The sequence below is a fragment of the Taurulus bubalis genome, assembly GCF_910589615.1.
Source record: "Taurulus bubalis genome assembly, chromosome: 3".
Lineage (NCBI taxonomy): Eukaryota > Metazoa > Chordata > Actinopteri > Perciformes > Cottidae > Taurulus > Taurulus bubalis.
The window spans coordinates 34989828-35015788 of record NC_136591.1 but is presented as its reverse complement, the minus strand read 5'-3'; the positions used below and the strand labels follow the sequence as shown (position 1 = coordinate 35015788).

Sequence of the window (25961 nt, the reverse complement as noted above, 5' to 3'; positions counted from 1 at the left end):
GATGCAGTCATGGCGACGAGGCTCCCAGCAGGCTTTGCTGCGAGTTCCGCGGAGCCCCTGGCACCCGGTGGGATAGCTGACTCTCTCTTTTCATCAGCAGCTCCCTCCCAATAAAACATAATGGCGCTTAGGCTGCGGGGGGAAAGTCATTCAGCGCCGTGGAGCCGTCACATGACCGACACAACGGACCCAGTCATTCTGCGGCTCGGCTACTGGGACAGATGAGTGGGCTACTGGAGTGAAAGACACACAGCAGGATCCACAGAGAAGACACTTATGTGAGCGACAGTGGGCAGGAGGGCAGGAAGGCAGGCACTGCATGTGCTCCGCAGGGCAGCCAGAGGTCAAGAAAATAAATCAGGCTTTGTGCTGATTTTTTTCATTCCATCTTCCACTATTTACCTCATGGACCCACGTGCCGACCGGGATTGTTAGCAGCCAAAATTATTAAAATAGTCCACGTTTCTAGTCTTTCATTAAATAAAATGTGACTGTATATTGTACTCAGCAATGGTATTGTTTTTAATCAATATAAACATTTATAAAATTACTGAATGTAGGCCAAAGACACACTGCACATATGAAAAGCAAAAGGTAGCGAGCTAATGATAGCAGTGATAGCTACGTTAACTTCTGCAAAGCCGACAGCATCCGTCGTGCTCATGGTAGCAGCCGTGCTAAACAGTGCTAAACATTTCTAACAGTGCTGACAGAGGTTTTGTTATGGCATTCATCCTTCTTCATGGCAACTGTATTACCTCCAATGGAACTCAACCATTAATGGTGCGTTATGCTAGTAGGCTAATGTAGCCTGGAGCCCCCAACGACTCAAATGACATCACTTGAGGACATTCATCAAGACTTCACACAGCTCCCGCTTGACACCAAAGGCTTGATCTGCACTTGACTCAATGATTATTCAATTGAGAATACAAACATAAAGGTATTGTCTCTATATGCTTCATAGGTCTCACCAGGTAGCTTCCAATTCATATACACAAAAAAGGATGTGAAAAAACTTGCAAAAGGGCCGGTGCTCCTGATGGAAGACAAGCGGTAGTGCCGGAGGAGAGGTGACAAGCCTCTCTGAGCGGGTCTGCAGAAGCCACTATCTCAGAGACATTGTCACGCTCCCTCACCGGCTTCCCACCTCAGCCACCCGACATCTGAGTGGGCCCCCGGGGGCCACTTTCTGAAGGTGCCCCTGCCGGGAAGTGAACCCAAGTCTCCGGTGGGCGACCGCTTTCCACTCCGCGCCGCTCAGACGGTTTAACACAAAACCCGCCGTCAGCCACCCACTTCTGGTTCATTTCGAGGCTAGTCTCTGAAGGGTAAGTAGGGTACTTTGCCGTTTCAATAATAGCTGCATTTGCAAAGCTTACAGCTGCGGGCTGCAGCCTTTGCATGGATTTAAAGCAACCTTGCCGACTGTGGGGTAGCTCGGTACTGAGAATATATTCAGCCGCTTGTGTTTTATGAAACATTGTCATGGGGTTCGTGGCAAAGATTTGACATGTCAGAACGCTTATTAAAACCAGAATGTTTCATCCTCGTTCCCATGAGCCCTGGCAGTTGTGATTTGATTGGCAGGTCCGGACGGCCAGTGGGCTGCGAGGCCTCACCGAGAGGCTGACTGACAGACGCTGCTGAGGAGTGGATTAAAATGGATTCTGTACTCTATCTGCACTGGCTGTCTGCAACAGAGGCCTACACTACTGGAAAGAGAGAGAGAGAGAGAGAGACTGCCAATCACGTGAGATTGTGTCCTTCATCGACAAAATTCATCAGATCCATCTTCTATTTCCTGATGCAGTTCATTCCACTCGAATGAAGCAAAAAAACATTTAGAAGCTCTCTTTTGAAATCGGGGAACCTTCAGATAGAGACACTTCTGAGACCCGAGGAATAAGTCCCCCATGCCTTATATTGTGATGACGGTGAGAAGGGATCACTTCACAGCCGGTATCGATAGGGAGAGTAATTACATAGACCAATAAACGACCACCGCGCACATCCTCTAAAACTCCGTATTGCGCACGTGCAGCTCTCAATAGAGATGAGGAGGAAGCGAGATGGCTTGCTCCTCAGCTACTTCCATTATCAGCTCCGGGGGGAAAAAACAGTGCGTTTAATTATTTATTTATATATCATTTGGACAATCACTCCAGAAAAAAAACGATCGCTGTGTCCAAAAATCGAAGATGGAGGTAGCTAACGATGGGCAGTCTTCGCTTCTTTCTTGCTGCACATGTGCGGTACCGATCGGGACAGGTGCTTGCCGAGAGCGGAGCGTTAGCCCGAGTCAGCAGAATATCAGCAATTTGGCCACAACATGGAAAATCCCACCGATAAAATGTCAACGTGTACAGTATTTAAATCAACGACAGAATAAGTGTAGAAGTGTAGACGCCTAATGTAATAACGGCAAAAAACGTTACCAGTGGAAATACTTAATATCCCAAAATGGCCACAGTCAGAACGCCTTCTCTGGCCTTGGGGGTAATTGAACGCGTGACGAAGAGCATCCAGAAGACGAAGCCCTTTGACGTCGAAAGCCTCCAGGTCTGACAATGTGTGTGCAATCGAGCGTGCAATCGTCTCCTTTTTGTCGACGTCTCACAGCGGCATCGGCGACGCAGAGAGAGGCGCGCCTGCACAGCAGAATGGAGAGCGCAGCGTTACGCAGAGGGCAAGACATCCGGCAGAGTTCAGCAGACGGCCGTTGCACTGCAGTGGAAAGTGGGCCATGATAGGAGCTCCCAATGCTCGAGCATGCTCGGGAGACGGACACGTACACACTCCCACTGTGCTCTGCGTGGACATCTGTGTGCACGAAGAAGTACAAAAAGGCTGAATCCTGAAATATGTCCACATTGAAATTCATAGAACACCATGAAACACAATGGCCCCTTTGCAATGCGGATCTTCTAACCGCATCGTCCACGTGCAGCACAGGGAGGCTTTGTTGGTGGCAGAATGCGGCCTCTGTCGCTCACACACACGCGACACAGCTGGAAAACGGGCAGCGAGCTCATCATGTATGAGGGCCTACACACGAGCCTGCAGAACACTTGTCATCAGTGTGCCCGCTGCTGTAAACATATCACGAATAAGTAATAAGGCTCGAGGAGAAGCTGTTAGCACCTTTAGCTGCAAGCCGCCGGCTCAGGTGTCTGAGAGGCCATCGAAATGCTCCCAAATCACGTATCTTGATCCTTTTAGGAGCAGCGTTCCTAAAAAACTGAACTTGCTCTCCTACCAGTCTGCGGTCCAAAAACAAGGAGAGAGGAAGCTTAACAAGTTGCTGGTAGCTGTTCAGTCGACATCCTACAAAATACTGATTTGTCAAAATGTTTTGTTTCCGTTTGGATTCCTTTGAACTTTCACTGTTAATAGCAAATCATGCATTGATGATTTATTTGATGCATTCTGGGAGTTATTTTGCAGTGAAAGTACTTGATGTATGTGTTTGCAGTGAAAGAAAGAAATGCAACTCATTGGTTTGTGGACAGAGACACGAATTGTCCGCGTCTCACGAGCTACCATGACGCTGGGCTGGCCTTCGATACCCGCTTTCTCTGCGTCTCCTTGAGAATTGGTTGGAGGCGTTTTGCGTTTTAACATAAATCAGGGCTGGTGTGGGAAAAGCGAAAAACACTCGAAGGGTTTTACTTTTCGAGTGAGTGACGCCAATATGCTGTCATGTGCTTTTCAGAATTCTTCAAACAAAAAGCCATTAAAAGGGTACTTTGCTTTTCAGACACTATCAGTAACACACATCTGATACCCTGTGAGGCGTGCTGCATTGCATGCTGGTCTATTGACGCTACTGTGAGTAAGGTAGAGCTGCCTCTAAGAATATCTCATGCCATAGGAGCTAATACCAAAAGTCAATGTTAACGTTTGACACTCCACTGGCAATAGAGTATGTCAGCATGAATATTCATGACAATATACTATATATATATATATATATATATATATATATATATATATATATATATATATATACACACACACACACACACACACTTAACATTATTATCAAGGTTTTCCCCCATCGTCTTTAATTAATTCCCAAAATCAACTTTTTGTTTATCATCTATTTAATTATTATATTATCTTAGACACAGAAAAAAAATAATAATAATAATAAAAAAAAAATATATATATATATATATATATTACAATATGTCCTAACAAAATGTAGGAATATCAGCAAGTCAGCTGCAAAGTCTCCGCCTCCACCAACCAGTCATGAGGCAGTTCACATCAATGTCTGTCCAAAAGGTCATCACTTCATCATTTCATATGATATCTTATAATTGCAAGAAAACCGCATTTTAGGCCGTGTTAAATACAAAATCTTGGATGGCATGAAGCAGGAGTCAGTAAGCTCACTCAGCTGCTCTCCTAACCACCACATGATGCGTTGGCTCTGTGGCGAGCTGCTCTGACACATGGAGAAAACCTGTTATAGTAACCTACCATTGCCATTCCACTGCTCCAGCAGCAGCACAAACTTTCCGCTGGGGCCGTGGCAGAATTAAAAGATACTTCCTCCATTTTATTCAGCGGTAAGGTTTTAAATATAGACCGAGGCGCTCCAGTGCACTATTGAACTACTGAATAAAAGGATAAACGGACGTGAGAGCTAAATGGAATCGGAGAGATTAAAGAAAAAGAAGGAGATTAAAAATGGAAAATGTTGAGCAGGATATATGAGAGAGACAGCGAGAGAGCGCCACGCTGCACCCCAGATGTAAATGAGCAAACGTGAGTCTCTTCAGAGGGAAATGAAGCCACGCTTGACGTCCGGCGACTGACGAGGTGGAAGTGGTGGGCTGATGAGGGATTGTGCGCGTGTGACGCCATATCAGCTTGACGGCGTCGGTTACACCTGCCCCTCGCAGCGAGACAAACAACTCCCGCTAATTGAATCCCTTTGACGGAAACACCCCGAGGACGCCCGTCTCCGCGGGGGTCCCGTTCTGACGAGCTTTCATGCGAGTGTGTTGCTTTCACGCATAATTTCCTCCCTTGATTTCGCTGCAGCGATGACCCAGAGACATATGCCCGGCTCGCAGACGTTTAGATTTGTTTTTTGTTTTTTAATGAAGCTGATGGATCGAGTAGAAAGCTAGGAGGGAAAAAAAGAAGCGCGTGGCGGAAAAAACCTTTGGGGGTTTTAATTAGTAGAGTGAAAAGAAAACTAGTTGTTGTGATGTGGAGATGCTGGAGGGATTGCACGTGTCACAAAAGAATTAAGAGGTTTTTTTGCGAGCCGCTACTCCGTAAAGCTGTCAGAGCTACGTTGGAGCCCACACTGTCACTAACTTCAATCCCTGAATACATATAATCACATCTTTTGGAAAAGCAACAAAGCGATTTCAGAGAGAAGCAGACAGAAGGATTTACAGTTTGCGTACACAGTGGTTACTGCAGAAGTAAAACATTGTAGACGCCGGAGGGCGTTGACATTTATGTATTTCATGAAGTAAACAAGTCCCAAAAGCTTGACTTTATATCTCAGACCTGGCCCTGTGGGATTAGGGTTGACGTAAAACAGAATATGGCTTTTTACATCACAGTTTCTATTAAATTTGGTAAGAAACGCCAATATTGACACCACCAATGTGTGTGTGTGTGTGTGTGTGTTTCACATAATTTAGTTTAAAGCTTAAAACACATGTTTAAGTGCACAGTTCCTCTTTAACCTCCATCAACGATCTGTAGTTCAACATTTACTCATCTGTAACAATAGCTATGTCACGACTCAGCCCCAGCAGGAGGAGGGGAGGAGAGAGAGAGAGAGAGAGAGAGAGGGAGGCAAACACACACACACACACACACAGTTCATCCCTCTCCTCTGGGAGCGTGACACAAAGGATGGCGCTGTTGTGATGTCTTTCTGACCTCTGAGGTTCTGCCGTGACGCCGAGGAGCAGCTGACTGCCGGGGCCATCTGACCCACCGCAAGCGCCGTGTGATGTCATCAACTGCTCCACTGGATTCTCCCGCAGAGGAGAGGGCTTTTTTCCCTCTCTTCTTCTCCCCCCTCCCTCCCCAACTTTAACTAATGAGTCAAGGCGGGGGCTACATTTAATCTATCGCGTAAAACATTGGGTTTGATTTAATCAGTTTTCGTTTTTTTTTACTGAAAGACTGAGCTGAGGGAGGGTCGTCACGCCTCCACATGCATTTAATCGGTCTTGCTGGTTTTCACAGTATTCTGGTGGCTGGTTTTCCAATATACAATATTTGCAATAACATTTCATATCCTCTTACTATCAACTGTCCAACTAAGAAAGCTGCATACACTGCACATAAAGTATACTCAACTATTATACTAGTATTCCTGGATCTGCCCTTGTACTACTTGTGTACAATATCAATTGAACAGTTTCATAAATACTCTGCTGTTGTTGTTTATTTTCCCTAAATTCAACTTAATTTGCCATCTTGATTTTGTCATCTGGCACACTTGTAAAGGTGAAATGCTTACCACTATTCGGTATAATGGATTCATATACCAATCCATTTGTTCGAAGAATTCATAATTTGGCTTAAAACAAATAGCACAAAATACTGAAAACTGCAGTGTTATTCCCCAGTAAAGTGGACATACTGATGTTTTTTCTCCAGACCATCAGTGTAAAAATAAAAATACATTCACTTAAATTAAGACCAAGATAACCATAAAATATCCAATAACTTTTAGACCAACAAAGTGTCATTTCAGCATTAAATATTGTATTAACAGGTCATAAAAAAGTCTAAATGTAGTAGTGATATATGACCGCCAAAAATATACAAGACCCTCAGCGAAAAGATTGTCTACTTCTACAGAGCTATTCTTATGCTCGTCATCGGTGCCATCAGGTCAGACTTTAAATCATGACCACTTCAACTAAAACAAAAAAATCCTAAAGCCATGACATCATCTGACAGATTGCAGACTTGCAAGAGCAACAGGTGAAGATCTACTCCAGCTTTAGCCTTCCTGTGTTCTACGGGTCTCTCCTGCCAAAATAACTAAGTGGCCGGCATCAGTGGAGTGACGGGGTGAGCGGTGATTAAGAACATGGCGCTTTGGCAGCGTCTCACCAGCCGCGTTAAGAGGAAGACAAGCCGTTTAAAGCCGTCTGTCTAAACTGGGCTTGCATGCTAAACACAGGGGACTTTCATCAGCGACAGCGAGCAATGCTTCATCCTATTGTACAGCACCGATAATGAAAAGAAAAAAAGAAAAGAAAGAGAGGAGCAGCCCTTAACTCATAACTCATCCTGACAAGAGCGGTTTATCTCGGGATCTCTGCAATACAGAACTTCCCTGCAGAAATAGCAGATTTAACACAAACGTGGACAGAAAGTTTTGTTTTGGTTTATTGTCTTTAAAATCTTTAAGATCTTCAGACCGTGATACAACAGCTTCTACAGAAAGAACATTATATATATATATAAAATAAAGAGCCTCTGGTTTCTGTGCTTGGTTTCCAAGGCTACCACCACCCTAGGCAGAGATTATGCTGGCAACCCTTGGGACTGATCCATCCTACTGGGCGTCCATGCGCTGCACCTGCAGCACCTGCATGCCACAACATCACATGGTTGTAAAAAGAAAGAAAAAAAACAACACGCAGCTTTTGCTTTCTTGGTGCAGAAATCTTACACTTAAGTGGAGTAAGCGAGCTGTCTGCCAGCTGTATGGCCCAAGGAAGCCGGCGTTCTGAAAATAGGCACAATAACGCTTCCACAGCAGAAGAAAGCCGGGGAAAATTACAACTGCAGGTCTCGTTGTACCACTTCCAGATTTGTGAGGTGTTCCCCCCCACACTTTGAGAGCCACCTAAAAATAAAACTCATTCCAAGTGGCACGTGTTGTAAATACAAGCTGCTTCATTAAGAGACACTTCTGAAGGGGAGAAAATGGCCGTGGCGAGGCTTTATGGGCCAAATAAAAGGATTGAGGAGATTCTATTCATTGTTTAAAAAAAATAGGTGATGAGAACAGTTAAAGGAAGAGTGGCTGTGTCATCATGCAACGCACCCGACTGGATGAATGCTAAAGTAGGGGGATGCCAAACATCAGGGAGAAACAGCTTGAGTATAGACTGTGTTTTTTTAATTTTTAATTTCAAAGTGACGCCGACATATATATATATATATATATATATATATATATATATATATATATATATATATATATATATATATATATGAGAGAGAGAGAGAGAGAGAGAGAGAGAGAGAGAGAGAGAGAGAGAGGCTGCCAATCACGTGAGGCTATGTCCTTCATCTGACTCTCCACTGAGCATCTATAGGGAGATGCTGATGATGCTGATGATGAAGGTGGTGAGGGTGTACGCATGGTAAACAACCCGCGCAGAGGACCCTGAAACCAATGCGTCAAGATGCTTTCAGGGGCTAAAAGCCTCCCGTGCAAAGAACACACGGACGACCCACTCGTCGGACGTTAATGTATTAATTATTACGTTAATATATGTTAATAAGTAATGTATTAGGGACACACACACACATACACATACCGTTTCTTTCGCCTCTACAGCAACATGGGCTTGACATGCGCTGCTGTGTACGTTTCACTCAATACAACACCGGGTGTCATTTAAAAAACCGCCGTCGCGTGCACCCAGGACAGCCCCTGTGTAGAGGAGCGGGAGAAACGCAAGCTAGCTAACATGCTAAAGCCGTTTACGTTCAAGAAATGTCAATATTAATAATACTACAATGAGAGAGAGCGAAAGAGAGAGAGTAAGAAAAAAAAAATCAAAGTAAGTCATACCGCTTCAGAGATACAGAGCCAGCCGATTGAAGAGTTAAAAAAAGGGAAGCGGTGTGTCTTACCTGTCAGACGCGTCTAGTATCCCGCAGCCCTGGACTCCATTGCCGTGGTGGTGAAGTGGGTTGACGGAGAGACGAGGCTGCGCTGCTGCGGTGGCCCCCGGTGTCGCCGTGCTCGTCGCTCCTCGTCGCCGCTGCGTGTGATGGCGTTAGCTCTGCAGGGCCCACGATGAAAGCGGCGCCGCCTTCACGGGCCGTCGGAAGTATCACGCTGGGAGAGGAGAGAAGCGGACCTACGGGGAACCAATACAGCGGCGCGTGCGGGTTGCATGGACGCGTTTTCGGAGGAAACGAGAAGCGGGGATTGTTCTTCGTAGCCGAGCGGTCGGGTGGGATGTTTAAAGGACACACAAACCCCGATATGATTTGGTGGCGGATTTTTTTTCTGAACTGTAGCCCATATTATTGGTATTCTCTCTGAAAAGGATTGGTCTCTGTAAATGTCTCTCTTATGGTGTGTGTTTAAAAAAAATAAACACATGCATTTATTAGTAATAAATAAACTATGTCACGTACCTCTTCACTCATTATTAATTATTGTTTGGCTTTTATTACCACAATTGATTGTCAAGAGAATCAGAATCCAGAGCTTTTCAGAAGCAAGTGAAGGAGACCTAACGGTACCTCCTTTGACTGACAGGACGCCCCTCCAATCAGAGGACAGCGAAGGGGGCGGGCTTTGGGACGGGGATGGTGAGCGTGAATGTGCTTTAACAGATTTATTTGATTAAGAGGTCTCGTAAACGTAGACGGATGTCACAGCAGAAATAAACGATCCTAGACTTTTATTACATTTGAGAAACTTAATGACATATGGGATAAAATAAATAGTATGTACACGTCTCCATAGAAATATAGTAACATATAAACTAGATAAACAGCTTCGTTTCGATATTTTGACAGTTACATTTATGAGAAGTTTAAATGTGCTATTTATTACAGGTGATGCTGCAACTCTGTTCGACTTCTGATGAAGTGACAAACAGCTGCTTGAGCTGCAGAGGATGTTTACTTTTCTACTTGACGTCAAAGCGCCATCTTCTGTCTGCACGCGGAACTGCTTCTCTTACTAATAACACTAGCTCTATCATTAAAACTACTAATGACAAGATAAAAAAAAAAGAAAAATGTCCCAATCATTTGAATAGTTTGTTTTAATGCTATTAACCACAATAGATCACAATAACAAATAAAAAAGGAAAACCTTTAGCATTCAAAAGACGAGCGCTACAGACATTTTGCTCGAGCAATCTTTATTGTACAAATCAAGTCGATAAAAATAATTTTCACAGCAACAACTTGAGTCACAGACTTTGGTTCCGCAGAATCTCTGGGACATGAATGTAAAAGTATAGAGGCCCATCAATACGATCATATTCCACAACATCAAGAGAAACGTGTGTTTTTACTGCTTGAACAGTTTCTTTTTCCAGAGCATTTTAAACACAACAGGGCATTTTAAACTCGTACCACATCTCATGAAGACTTGCATTGTCACCAGAGAACCAGGAAGTAGCGATGAACTTCACCTGCATCACTGACTGACCTTGAAATACTTTCTGTTCTTATCATCTAAACACACTGAGCGTATGCTCTGAAAGGGTTTTGCATAGAATACTGATAATACAGGTTCCGGGAGCGATTCGGTTTTATGGGCTTCCACCGGCTGTCCTAAGCTGCCAGGTGACACACAGTAGCCGCTTTGTCTCTGCGGCTTGTTTGCAATCCTCAAAATGTTATGACAGAAATACGGCATACATGTCAAAAATATTCAGATATTCCAGAGAGAGACTTTCCTGTTTTATAGACTGATACATCAGCGCCAAGAGGGAAAAAAGATGATGTATTTGGGATTTTTAAGGTGAACTGTCCCTAAGTTGTGACCTAAAGGGACATGGGTTAGAAGTAGGGTTGGGTTCCAACACGTCCGGTACCTACCGGACCGAAAAGCAACGCAGATTTCGGTGCTTCCTTCCGGTGCCTGAGCCGATTTAAATACTTTTTTTTTTTACACTACTCTGTAAAGTTGCACGGTATATAGATACTAAAAAGGTAGCGCGGTGCCCGCACGCTAAAAACGATTATTAAAATAGCGCGGATCAGAGCACACTCGCTGCTCTGCTCTCTGTCTGCATGCATGCAGAGCGGGGCTCGAGGCACACGGTCCCATCAGGCCACCTGATTGGACTGGTGTCTGTTCTTTTTTTAGATATATATTTGTATATATATATATAGTTTGAAGTTAAAAGGTTTGAAGCTGTAGTTTGAAGTGTGTTTTGTATGTACTTATTTATTTATATCTATAGTATACTTTAAACAGTTAATAATATTGTTAAATTTGAAGAAAAAAAATTGCCTTGGCAATAAAAAAGTATCGGTTCAGGCACCGTTTAGGCACCGGTATCGTTTTAAAAGTATCGGTTTTGCACCGGTATCGAAAAAAAACCAAACGATACCCATCCCTAGTTAGAAGGGGATGTTCCCAGAGTTTACACATGATAACGGCCTTTTACTAAAGAGAATGTCATTCTCAGCTGGAAGGAAAATAAGAGAACGTTGAAATAAGTTTCCAGGATGGCACGTCATGTCCAAAAAAAAATACACTGGAACAAACGCAAAAATTGCGCAAAAAAACAACAACAACTTTGTAAAAAAGATAGTGAAAAAGAGTAAACCCTAACCCTTACAAACATAGTGTTCAGAATCTTGCAAAGACTGCCCCAAAACAAAGTCTAATCTTGATTCCGACTGGAAGCGTTGAAGTTTGCCTTTTGGAACAATCCTGAAAAATACTGCCTGTCTCGCAGGATGCGACGCGGTTGTTCAAAAATCCACCCCGGTGCCGTCGCCGTCGCCGCGGATAGCCGCTTTTCCTCAAAGAGGTCTCAAAGACAACCGTCACCCTCCTCGCTGAAAAAGAAAAGATGGAGACATGTGATGGAAGCTTTGCGTCGAGCCTCGGTGCAGCTGTGAAACAACTGCAGAGTTTGGATGAAAAACTGAACAGTCTGGTACTGAATCTGAAAATTTGACTTCTTTTAGAAGAGAGAACAAAAAAAACAGAGCAACGGCATCCCTCCTGTCTGCATCAGATATTCCAGCTGCAGCTTTTCAGGGGTGACTTTTCGAGTGACAACGTAAAGTAAATCATTGGTGAGGAAGTCAAAGTCAAGGTGCAGCTCCACATCTCTACTATCTTCACTGCCCAATTCATAAACATTCAATTATTTGAAGTTACTACCGGGGACTTGGATTTTGTGTTGATTTTGGCGCCCCCTTGTGGAGGAATGCGGTAGTGTTTCCATGAGCAGCATCGGCAGCAGCGCAGCAAAGACCTGCAGCTCTTTAGAGTCCCTTTAGAAGAACCTCTAATTTTACCAAAGCATGGATCTGACAGTCCACTCAGTCCTGGTTCTACCAATCCTTTTTTTCCTATTTTCTTCTTCGTTATTTAGGTGAGCCTTTACAAAAAAAGAATGGTCTTAAAGCGGCGGCGTCAAACCTGAGGTCAGATCCCTCCACGTCTTCGATGGTGTCAGGCAGCGGCTTATTGGCCGTCTCGGGCAGCAGCAGGGTGAGGGCGGAGCCCAGCAGAGGACAGAGGCCGCACAGGACCATGGGGGCCTGCGGACTGATGCTCTTCAGGAGGTACATCATGGGAGCCAGGACCCCTCCGGTCCGAGCACACATGGAGCCCATGCCGATCCCGTTCTGTCTGTGGGAGACGCACAAACGGTGTCAGAGCCCCAAAAGGTGAAACAACGTCTCGTCTAGTCTCTGGCGTTGGCCGATACGTATCGTATCTACGTCAGCTGTACCGGCGGTCCGAGCCCTGAAGTGAGCCTATGTATCGTGATTTATAATATAGGCAACAGTGTCTCTTCATCGTGACTGTAGGTGCCGTTTGTGTTTGTTTTTATAAAACTTTGCGTTGCATTACACAGCTTGACATTATGTTGTAACATCACGATTCATACTCAATCGGGAAGGAACAGTTTTTTTGTGGTGGACACTTTTTCAATGGTTCAAACATGTACTTTAATGTAAATAAGGTGCCAGAGGCAATATGCTCACATCCTGAACAGTCGCCCGATCTGCACTATAAAACATTCTGGCTGGCACTGGACTCGAATCTATGATCACGTTATCTTGTGCTCTTAGGGAGTCATATTCTTTAACGGCGGCTGCTGCTGCTCAGCTATGCAGACGGCCTCCTTTGGCGCCCGAGGACCACGAATATGTCCGAGTAACACAGAAAGACAGAGACTTCAGAGACGGACGTTGTCGTAAAATCACACCGGAGACAAGCTGCCAGAAACGTGATCCAAGTATGGAAGGCTGAGTGCTTTGTGTCACGTGGCTTTTTATGACGTCGCACCTTGATTACGACATACCGTGACCTCAGCTGGCTGCATTTCAAAGTGATCACCACACTTGGGCCATAGACCGCTGGACGTGGGACAACCTGTCTAATGTCTTCACAACCAGAACAGGTCTGGTTTCAGCATAAGCTAATGTGGCTCAGTGACCTTGTTTCTTTTATAGTCGGGAAGTGTTTGGGAGGGAAACGCTCACCTGATAACGGTCGGGAACACCTCGGCTGAGTAGACGTAGATGATGGAGAGAGAAGCCGTGATGCCAAACTTCCCGATCATGGCCAGCACCGTTCTGATGACGGACAGCTCTGTGGCACATAAACCATTTGAAACAAATTAACATTTTCTACAACAGTTGTATACAAACTATGTAGTATATACACAGTATATTATTATAGAAAATATAATTGTTATGTTAGAGTTGATTGAAAAGTCATGCCAAAAAAGCAACATTGAATTTAATCGTTGGAATACCTATCTTTTTTATTTAATTTTTTTACTATTTTGCAGTTTGCACAACATTCTGCAACCGTTTCACGCACGCTGATTTGTATGTGTATCATTTTGTGTGGCCTTCAGTTTATACATGACGAGATTAGTAAACATTTATTTACTCCTGACTGTAAACTACCCACTATAAACCTATATAAATGCAAAAAAGAAACAGACTGTGAAATGATTTTTGGTCATAGCGCCTAGCACTAACAGATGGAGTATGTTGTTAGCTGTTCTCTGTGAGGAAGTCGACAGGAAGCAGCCGAGTGTGTCCATACACACCGCTGGGGATGAAGATGGTCAGCAGGCAGGCCGTGCCGCCCACGGCCAGGAAAGCTAGCTGGGAGAACCTGCGGGAGCGGTTGAGGGTGAACAAGGTAATGGTGCGCGCCGGCATCTCCACCAGGCCAAAGATCATCTGGGTCAAATAGATGTTCATTCCAAAGTCAGAAATGTTGAGGGACAGGCCGTAGTACACAAACACGTTGGCGAACCTGAGACGGGGGCGGGGGAGTAGAAATACAGCGTCACTTCTGGAGGGCGTCGTGTAAGACGAGACTGCATGGAATAATGGAGTACATATTTAGTTTGTGGAATATTTAAGACACGATCCCTGGGAAATTAAAGGGATAGTTTGGGTGTTTTTAAAGTGGGGTTGAACGAGGTACTTACTCCTAGCCGGTGTGTTACCAGCAGTAGATGACGGTCCACAAGCCCCCAGTTGGAGCAGACATATTCATCCATGCTCTCGCCAAAGCCACAAGACTCCATTGAAAAAAAGCAGTAATTTCAACCCGCAGAGATAGACCAGCAACTCCTGTGTTCTGTGAGGTGAAATTACTGCCTTGAGATCAGAGCATAGAACCTTGAGATCAGAGCATAGAACCTTGAGATCAGAGCATAGCACCTTGAGATCAGAGCATAGAACCTTGAGATCAGAGCATAGCACCCTGAGGTCAGAGCATAGCACCCTGAGGTCAGAGCACCGAACCCTGAAGTCAGAGAACCATGAGGTTAGAGACGCTGATGTCAGAGAATCCTGGCCATCATCTACTGCAGGTAGCACACCGACTATGTACATCATACAACCACACTTCAAAACACCCAAAATGATCCCTTAAAAAAAAAAAAAGATCCACCATGCTGTTCTTGATACTACCACAAGATGGCGCTTAAGTAAGACAATCCCAAATCCTGCACGCGGTGGCTTTAAAATTAGGTGAGAGAGAACATGTTGTGCTCCGTCTGTTCACACAAGGTGGCAACGGCAATCTGCACAAACAGGTAAAAACACGTAGTGCGATAAAAATGTCCTAAATGCGGATTGTGGGCAAATGAGGATATTTGGGTTGAGACGTAGTCAGACAAGACATTTATGGTACTGCAGACTTGCTGTCTGAGTCGCTGCAGCCCAGACAGTGAGCTAGTCAGGACGCTTTCTGTGGCTCCTCTGTAGAAGGAGAGGTCAGTGGAGGTCATCGAAAAATGGGAACACCAAGAAACCTGCTGCTTCTCACTTCTCACTTGTCCCGCAAAGAAGCGAGTCGCTGAGGAGGGAGGCGGGGCGGCGGCGGTCTTCCTAAAGTCAACTGTCATCCCTTTCGCCTTGTCGCCGTTGAGGTTGTTCCCACGAGTGTTGTGTCGTCCGCGAACTTGCCGATTATGATTGGAGCCATTGGAGCCTTTGCATTTCCCCCACACGTATTTTTTTCTGTGTTCTTTTCTTTTATATATGTCATGTTTTACGTAGAATGCTTAGTTAAGTAATGTTACGCTTTAGTTTCTCTTCTCTTTAGTCTCTGGTGTGTCAAACCTTTCGCTTGAATTATTAATACATCTATTTGAGTGACAGACAGATATAAGACAAGTTAGAAATATTGCTCGGGAGGAATGAGGTTTGACAAGAGACGGCAAAGAGAAACATCCTGGGGAGAGAAGGATGCGTCTTCATATCCAGATACATATGCCGACAACGAAAAGGGGAATGCTCTGCTCATACTCACCAGAGATAAAAAACAATCAAAGACTGCTTCCTCATTTTGGGGGTTCGAACGAGGTCTATGAAGGAGTGTTTTTTCTTCACCCCGGTTTTCTCTTCAACGTTATGGACCTGGAGAAAAAGCGAGTAAGACAGTCAGCAAGAGACTTTGGAGGCAGGGTGAAAAGGTGTCAGAGCGCTACTGTTTGAGTAGTTTGCATGTGTAAACGATAATGACAGTCATGCAAAGTAATAATGGCTGCCCCAAAGTGATACTGGAGTACCTGTCATATAGTTAGTGGACTCTCACTGCTACTAAAGCAAGGGGAAATATTCAGTACTGTGCAGCAATGATCATTGAAGTGATCTGCAAATCAAGATCTTGATATTGTTTACAAATTCCACATGTTGCTATCTTGTCTTTTCAGCCCAATCGCCAGTAACCATGTCAAAATTACACGGTATGACATGTATAAAGTGTGAAAATCATGTAAGAAAGTCTGCTAAAAGCAGTTCATATTTACGCTAGTTACATTGTCTCAGTGCGCCGTTGCGCTACGTCGTTGCGCTAAGTCGTTACGCTAAGTCGTTACGCTAAGTTGTTACGCTAAGTTGTTACGCTACGTCATTACGCTACGTCATTATGCTACATCCTAACGCTACGTCATTACGCTACGTCATTACGCTACGTCATTACGCTACGTCCTAACGCTACGTCATTACGCTACGTCCTAACGCTACGTCCTAACGCTACGTCCTAACGCTACATCATTACGCTACGTCACTACGCTACATCTTGACGGAGGTGTAAGGGAGTGGTTACTACTTCAGTTTTGGCTGTGATGGTTATTTGTTAGCTCACGTGTCGAAGTGTCCTTGAGCAAGACACTGAACCCTCAACTGCTCCCCGGGCGCCTCACAGGGCTGCCCACTGCTCCCTATCCAGGGATGGGTCAAATGCAGAGAAGAATTTCCCCAAGGGGATTAATAAAAGTGCATGTTTCTTTTCTTTTCTTTCTTTCTTTGTTATTGAAGTTGACATTTTTAAAGGATTAAATAAAATACCAGTATGTAAAAAATATCTAAAGGATAAAAACTAATAAAACATTTTGCATCTGTACCTGCCACATCTCTAAATCTTTCCCATTCATCTGCGCTGCTTTCCGGATCAGTTCCCAAGCTTCCTCTTTTCTGTCATTGGCCATTAACCAGCGAGCTGATTTCGGCAACACCCTAAAAATGTAAAGGAAAATTGTTTGGGTGACCTACTTACAAACACTTGCGCTCGGCCCACTGTGCTGCAGTCACACTGTGGATAATGGATTTGTTATGGCAAGAAAAAGGACATGGAATGTTGCTAACGCTAGAAGACCATGCATCTATCCTGTGTCTTTCTGGCTCTCCCTCTGTCATGATACAACACTCTACTTCTCCTCTTATCCTAAAAGTGCCAAGGCTCACAGGTCGTGGTGGGTGCATTGAAGGATACCGTCTATTGTTGTGATTCCTTTCTTTTAAAATGGATTGTGGATTCCCAGAATGTTGCTTGATTGTCTTCCAACCACCTAAACTTAAAAAAACGTCTTAAATGGAGGAATATTTTACATCAGCGGATCTCTACGATTTGTTATTATGAAGCGTAGAGGAAAGAAATCCAACCACAGAGCACATCTCATCTATTTGAAGGAATTGCTGTTCATGCTCAACCAAAACATCAAAGAGGTGAGAGATGATGGCTAATTTGCAGGCATCATCAGTAACAACTAATGGAATCCTCACTTCCTGATCAATACCATCGACCATCTTGTAAACCCTGCCTATCCTGCTGCATCTGCCTCCTCCCCAGAAGATTGTGAAAGTTTTTTGTCTTTCTTTGTTGACACAATCAATAACAGTCTATTGTCTTACTCTCTTGTCTGAGTTCCCGCCTATCTCTCTGCAGAGTCCTATTGATATTGTTTCCCATATGCACCTGTCCTACTGCTCTTTAGATGCAATCCCCTCCAAAGAGCTGCCTAACGTGGGCCTAACCAGTCTACTCATAACTATTCTATGTAACCTCTTCTTCCTGATGGTCTGAGCATGGCGAGCATCCAATCTATAAAATAAAAATCTGCCCTTGATTGAACCCAACTAAATGTCAACAAACATATTTCAAAACTCATTGCACAGCAGTTCCTTGAGGTCATTTAAGGACAAAATAGTATCAATAATTTCCAATCCGGCTTTCATCACCATTACAGCAGTAACAGTGACAATGACATTCTATTCTAGACCTAATTGACACCAATTGCATCTCTCACCACTCACCATTAATATAGTGTTGCCCACCATGATTGCCTGGCTGCTATTAAGGAATGGATGTCACTTAATTTCCTTTGCTAAATTCAAGCTTCTTCTTACTGGTCTCGATAAGTTTGTGTCTCACATAAAACCCTGCATCAAAATCTGGAACATCACCAATCCTTTGTATTTTTAGAAGTGTCCTTTCTGTATATCGCTGTTGTGTTTCTTATTGTTCTGTAACTGTATCCTGGGAAGCACACAAGTGATTTGATAAAATCGTACTTGATTGAGGAAGATCTTTTGCAAGAGGCACACAGGCCTTTGCATTTCCCTGTACTGCTCCACTCAAAGTATGAGAGGAATTTGGCACCAATCGCGCATGACATCGAGCATTCGCTACACATTTTGTTTTCAATCAAAGGGTCTGAAAAGGGATCTCCTTCATCATTAACAAAGCCCAACACCACCCTGGCAGTCTGTTTTTTGAGTTTGAAAATACTGGAGAACAGTACACACTGTTTCCCACTCACCAGATGTAAAAGATGAAGAGAAAACCGGGTGCTGAGATAGCCAGCTGCAGTTTACGCCAGTCTCTTATGAGGTACGCCACTCCGGCCAGAAGAATATAGCCAAAGCCGAAGAAGTAGTCAGTGATTATACCTGCCAACATCCGCTGCTTAGATCCCGTCCATTCTGTGCCTGGATGAGACACAAACAGGGCAGAGACACATGAATTACATACAATCACATATACTGTGTACATATAATAACTACTTGAGAAACTACAGATAAAAATAAGTGCATCGACCCAGGTCATTCCATAAGCTATCATCAGGGTTTTTTCCTCATACTTGACATTGCTCGTATTTATACTGTAAACACTACTAAATACTGTCTTCTTTCAAAATGTACGATAGGAAACAAACAAAACAGCCTGAAGGTGGAAAACGGACCAGTTCACCCTAATTAACAGATTTTTGTATCCTTATTGACTTTTATCTATGCTGCCAAATTTGGCTTATTTTGCCTAAGATTTGAAATCCCAGCAGCTATCACCTGCTCCTGTCTCAACCTTTTCTTCAGTGAAACTGTAAATGGTTTCCAAGTTGATCATGAAACCTTTCCCCAGTGAGGTCTGTGAATTATCTTGAGTACCCGCGACATTCTCTCTGGAGACATGTTGCTATTGTTGGGCAGGGGATGCAGAGACAAAAAACTCTTTAACTTTCCGTGAAACACTGACCGAGGACAAAGGCATTCATGATGACTCCAGAGATGGATGTTCCAACCACAAAGCGTAGGGCAATGTAGACGTAGAAATTGGGGGCGAAAGCAGCCCCGACCCCAAAGACAGCCTGGGTAGCCAGGTTGATGAGAATGATGTTCCTGCGACCGTACCTGCAACAAGACGAGACGTTTTTAGAACTCTTGTCATTCTGTGTAAACAATACTTGAAAATTGTACTAATGCATAATTCTAAGACAGCACATCATGAAATAGTAATGCAGAGGGCAGATTGTGGGAGAAAGTAATAAGGAGTGACATTATTAATTGAATAGTGCTCTGAGGATGGATGGGTGTGATCAAACTTACTTATCTGCTAAGCTCCCAAACACAACAGCTCCTACTAGAAGGCCAAACATGTATATGGAGGAGGCCATATTGTTCAGGCTGGCACTATCACAAACCAGGTCCCACTGCAAGAAGCACAGGCATATGAGATATTCTGTATATTCATGTTCCCCAGAGGGTGAATCCTATTCATTTCCCCCCTTCCAGACTTTCCTTAGGAGGTCCAGGAATAGTCCAAACTCCCAAAAACTGCTGGCCTACACTGCTCAACAGAGTGAACATTCATCTTAATGGTTTGGTTCTTCCCTGATATTTATTTTTGCACCACCATTAACAGATAACTAGATTCCTGTACTCTGTTGGAGATGCATTTACAGCTTATCCCGCTCAGGGTCCTTATATTATCCACAGAGTCCTGGACATCTTCTCATCGAGGGCCAAAGTAGAGGTCCGGCCAACTTCAAATCAATTGCAGATTTTTCTGACTCAATGTCCGACTGCAGCTGACCGGCCACTTTGCCACATGTGACGCTCTTCTGTCCAATCGCATCATTTTGGTGATATAACCCGTCCGCCTGCCCAACCCTGAGGTTACAAAACATGGCAGGGTAGGCCAAAAGATGCCTGCTCTGCAGGAGTCCATCTCTCAAACCCCACTCGGTTTAACCCCGTCTCAGGTATCACCGGGGCCCGCTGTGATAAAATGGACCGTCCGCATTCCTCAGCTGCATGGAGTCCTCATGTTAAACACATCAGGTGAAAACGTGGATATGCAATAAATTCAAATCCTGAATTGAGAGGCAGCCGGTTGGTTTTTCCACTCACCTCAGTCACTGTGGTGCTTTGGAAGGTCTCTGTGCTGTACTCCCAGCCCCCCTGGCAGCTCCCAGTGGGGGATCCACCGCCAAGAGCTACAGCGCCGCTGTGGTTCAAGGGGGCCGCGCAGGACAGCTTAGGCCGGTCTTCGGGGTCGGCCAGATGGCTGAAGTTGAAGTTCAAAGAGGCCGGAGCGCCCGCCGAGGGCCACGAGGAGCGGCATAAATGCGGGGGGACGGCCCCAGTGAAGACGGAGACCAGCATGTGGAACGCCAGAAAGATCTGAGGCAGGCAGATCCACACAAACAAGGTCTTCTGGAACTTCCCGAAGCCTCCAATGAGACAGAGAATGCCATCGAAGTTCATTTTTTTTCTTGAAGATGCACACTTGACATGCGCTCGGATTCAGAATGTCAAAAAAAAAGTGGGCAAAGATGCACAAGCAGACAGACAGAGAGATGATCAACAGGTGTGCTGTCACACTTGTTGTGCTGCAGTGTGAGTGCAACCTGTGGCTATCTGAGAGTGACTTAACCTCTCATGGGAGCGATGGGAGTGAACTAAAGCAGGAGGGAGGCTGTCTGCTCTCAGAGGGAGGAGCTGCTGCTCCCCCCTCTGTCCCTCCTCTCTCTCAAAAAGTTTTGTAACATCAGGTTTTTTTATTATTCAACCCGTGTGGACTGTGCGCCAGGAGTTAGACAAACCTCACGGTGTGGAAGTTGTACAGACTGCAGTAACAAATGAGCGTAAAAGCACCTTTGCACTCCTAAACTTCTCGTTGACTTTGTTTTTCGTTTGGCGTTTGTGGTTCAGCTGACAAACTTGTTCAATTGTTCTCAGCGGGACATTACCGCCGGCTGAAAGACGTGTGCATTCCAAGGGGTATTCAGGGTTTCATTCGACATGGTCGGGGTGGGTTTCTAAGGTGGGGACACAAAAGAAGAAGATAAATACAGCAGGGAGGGATTAGTACTACGCCCTCATCACCAGCTCCCATTTCTCTGCCTTATCAGGTCGGTTGCTGGCATCAGCTACCGTCCCATAGTTTGACCTCATCTGGGGCCGATTCTTCCTCCAGGAAAGTAATCTGAGAGGGCCGACGTTCGGCATTCATCGATGAGTTGTGGGGCTGCGCACTGTGAGCGGTCCACGCAGGGGAAGTCCTATTCACGGTGTTCGTATTTCCAAAGCAAGAACACATCAGAGAAGAGTCGCCGTTTACGAGAAATTGACTCAAAAAACAGTAGAGAGTGACTGGTGCATGATATTCTGTATATATATATATTTTTTTATATATATATATATGATAAATGAAGATAATCCTTTATTAGTCCCGCAGTGGGGAAATTACAGGATTACAGCAGCATTGCTCACAAGTAAATAAAAATCTAAATCAAGTAATTGTTTTTTTCTTTTATTCTTTCAAACAACATTATGATGAATAAAAGCCCAATGTTTCAGCTCACATCAAAGTCCATGCAGAAAAAAAATGGGTTGAAAACCAATATATGTGCAAACAACTGTATTGTTACGCTTCCTTGCACCATCTTGTGGTTAAATCAACTCACCGGCCAATTGTGCACACTGCCACCAACTGCACCCCCTGAATAAATATCATCTACATTTTGTAACAAAGAAAAACGCCATTTCAGCCGGAAGCAGGCACAGTCTGCAACTCCCCTGAATGTATATCTCCTTCCAACTTCTCTAGTAACGAGTATCACTATAACGACTAGCTCCGTTTCCACGGAAAACAGCCTGAAAATGAATACGATCTAAAACCATTCTGTGAGAGTATATGGAGCGGACATAGATTCACACTGACTGAGAGCCATTTTGTGTGAGTTACACAGTTACATAACCGTTATGCAGTGTATATATTGAGGGCTTTTATTGTGAAAAGTAAGAACAATACTAATAAAGTTTGCAAGTCTTGGTTCGGACAAGAAAGCCTCCATACTGCTGCACATTATAGTGTTTGTTTTGAATATGTCCGTTTCACACAATGTGATTGGTTCATGCCTTACAGCTTCGAGAAAAAAATAAAATATTCACGTACTGTGTGAAAGGACTCTGTGTGAATGTATGCGAGGTGCAACAACAAACTTAAGAGCATAACTGTGGTCTTTAAAAAAGGTGTGACACTCGCCCTCAGGCAACGCTGGCAACACAAGGGAGGTTGGGATGTGCTTACTCCAGGGCTTAAAAACTCCACTATGAACTACATGAGCTTAAGACATCTGGACTCCCTGCAAACTGCATTAAAATGGGCAATAATAGTGACGACAAAAACTAAAAACACGCTCCAGATCAGGATTGCCATTGTCGAGGCATTCTTTCAATGTGCCTGTTGCTGTGCGCTCACTTCTTTGTTTGCACGAAGCCCTGGTGTTAGAGGTTTAAACCTTTTGTAGCGGTGGATTAGGACTGTATCAACATGTAGGGGACCCTAGGTGTCCTACAGCTCATATGACCTTGATATGAATACCAGCCCCTATTGTCCTTGATCTCTAAAGAATCTGCAACTCTTTGCCTTTAAAACAAAAATAAAAATATTTATTATTTATTTTCTGCATAAATATGATCAAAAGACAAGAGTCTGATCAAAAAATGACTCCTCAATCGCTCCCCGGGTTTTTTTTTAAATTGTATTTTCGGTGCCTTCCCATCATGCCACAGAGTAATACTGCACCTCTTTAGAAAGATTAAGACCTAAAGCATCCAAATCTGTATAATAATAATAATAATAATAATCACAATAAACACAAGCAATGACATTTTTTCAAGCCTTTTCAGTCCAAAAATCATGTTTTTCAGTTCAGAAATAGAAAAATGAGCAATTTTGACCTGACTCTTGCTCACACCATGACCGTCGTGTATAGTTCAAATGACTGTCATCTGACTCGCTTTCAGATGAGTCTGAGGGCCAATGAGATCGCAGGACCTCGAAACAAGGAAGTAACTAAATTAGTTAAATAGTGAAACGTTATAATCGCTGAGTTGAGGAGTTGCATGTTGAAGAGCTGACGGAATTACGCAATTATAAAAATGAAACGATCTTTAAAAAAAAATAAAGTCCATCGTATTTCTTCTCACAAGGGTTAACAGTACTTTAGCCGTTTAAATGTATTAGATCGGACCTGTGGATGATGATCTAGAAGCGTTTGAGTTTTTTTTAAACTCACTTCCTCATTTCTGAAAAAGCAGTAAAAAAAAAGAGGATGTGAGCCGATGGGACTATTGCAATTTTAATTAATTAAATAAATGCATATATGGATCCATTTATTTATTATTATGGCATAGCTAATTATAGAAGTGTAGTATATGCAGTAGTTTTATAAAAAAAACATCAATAGATAAAAAGTGTTAAACTATAGTGTTTCCTCTTTGATGTAACCATAACAGCATCAGGGAAGTACATTTTACAAGAACACAGAAATACACCAACAGATGCATGTGGAGCTGCAAGATGATGCATTTAGCCGCTAATAATTAACATTCAAACAAGAGCACTAAAATGTTTTTGATCTCCTTAAATCCAGCCCCAGAGACACCCTCTAATCCAAAGCCCTCCAAACCCCAGGAGGAAAGTGGGCCCCTAAGTCAGTTGCTGCTGAGGCCAACTGCCCTCCTCTCTCTCCCATACACACAGCAATACAAAGAAGGGCCAGATGAGAACGTTTTCTGGCCCGAAAAAAGAGATTGTGAATTGGCAAAAGATCTCTCTTCTGTCTGTAGTAGAAAGCAGAGAACGACCCTGATCTGAGAGCACGCTCCGTGACCGAAAACTGGAAAGTGAATTAGGAACAGCCACTCAAAAAAAGAAAAGAATCATGGCAACCAAAAATAAATAAATAAAAAAGATCATGGTTGGTTTGTGTTGAAATGACAGAATGGAAAAGCATAAGTCTCTGAGGGACACCGAACATCGGTCGCACAGTGTCAGGAACAATCCCCACGCAATGACTCTGTACCACTAAACAGCCACTGTACCTGGAAATTATATATTACACAGTTTCTTTTAACATGAAGGCCAAATACCATCACTGACCATCTAAATCAGGGGTGTCAAACATACGGCCCGCGGGATAGTTGTTAAAAAAAAGAAGAATACTTATGGGTTCATCCTCTCAGCATCATCAACATCTCTATCAAGTTGTGTTATGATGTCGGTGTGTTTGCTGTCTTGTTTTATTGTGAAGTCCTTGTCTTGTGTGTCCTCTGTGTTCCTGCACTTCCTGTCCCCGTGATTGTCTGTCTGCCCTGTTCCCTGATAGTGTATTCCTTTCACCTGTGCTGCCCTCATTGTTTCCACCTGTTCCTCGTTACCTTCCTCTTGTATTTAAACCCTGTTTGTCTCCTGTCCCCTTGTCGGATTGTACCGTTTGTTCCTGTCCGTTTCCCCGTAAGTCGCCTGTCTTGATGCCTGTGTGTTTTCTGGTCATGCCTGTTTTTGTTCCCTGTTTTTCGCTGCCTGTTTTTGATTGTTTTGGATTCGTTCCTCGGCCTGTTTTAAGCCTGACCCGAGTTCTGTTTTGGACAATAAATGTACTTTCAACTGTTGCAACGGCATTTTGGTCCTCTCCTTACCCAACACATGACAAATTGGATGGCAATTCAATATTTGTCAAGACATATGTGAAAAAAAAGAAAAACCTGCTGGTGGCACAAGCGGAAACATCAGGGGATCTCCAAAAATGATTGTGGTTCATCCTTTGGGAACCACAAATGTCTCCACAACATTTCATAGCAATCCACCCAACAGGTGTAGAGCTACTCTTTTGTAAAACAAAATCAAATCATTTTCATTTTTATTTATTTAAACAGGGACCGTACACACCAATCAACCCAGGGGTAAGTGTGTCAGTCTTAGCTAAGGCTAAATTTCAACCGTAGTCCCTGTGGCCAGATATAACAAGCCATCACTAAAGGAAAGAAATGGTTATAACAAAACATCATAAAAAGCAATAAACATACAGTTTACGATCAAATATATAAATAGGCCTCATCATAAAATCATAAAAACATCATAAAGATCAATAAACATACACACATTTTGTACACACAATCATTGAGGAGGGAGTCACGATTCATGCTCACACACCTGAATGCAGGGCATTCCAGAGGTGTCCTGCTTTTACTGAGGATGCAGACTGGCTAAAGGAACTTTTCCTAAAGGGAATGATACAGTCACCTCTCTCCACAGATCTAGTTTGTCTACCACTCTGCGTGTTTTGTTTGATAAATTCACCAAGTGGAGGAGGAGCCACATCATGAAGAACTTTAAAAACAAGACACATATAGGAGAATTTAGTGATGTTATCCCAGCTCAGGAGACTGTGTTTACTTAGAATTGCACAGTGGTGATAACTCCTGGGCTTTTTATCAAGTATTTTAAGAGGCTGCTTATGAAGGATTTGAATTGATTTTAGAGTTGTGCTGGTGGCTTGAGCCCAGCTGGTTAGGCAATAAGTTAAATATGGGATGATCATTGCATTAAAGTACAGCTTTGCAGTATCAATGGTGAGATTGTTTCTTATGTACCTGAAATTAAACAAATGAAATCTGACAAC

At 43.7% G+C, this 25961-nt stretch overlaps 1 protein-coding gene across 1 annotated transcript; it reads right to left on the bottom strand.

The window, feature by feature from the left end:
- Positions 1-12312: 12312 nt before the first annotated feature.
- LOC306734436 (solute carrier family 22 member 6) lies at positions 12313-20754 on the bottom strand (the record flags this gene model as incomplete). Its single annotated transcript, XM_079215793.1, has 9 exons — positions 12313-12580; positions 13441-13549; positions 14019-14230; positions 15740-15846; positions 16836-16947; positions 18531-18699; positions 19244-19398; positions 19594-19697; positions 20398-20754. The coding sequence occupies 9 exons, from the start codon at positions 20752-20754 to the stop codon at positions 12313-12315; spliced, it is 1593 nt and encodes a 530-aa protein (XP_079071919.1).
- Positions 20755-25961: the final 5207 nt, after the last annotated feature.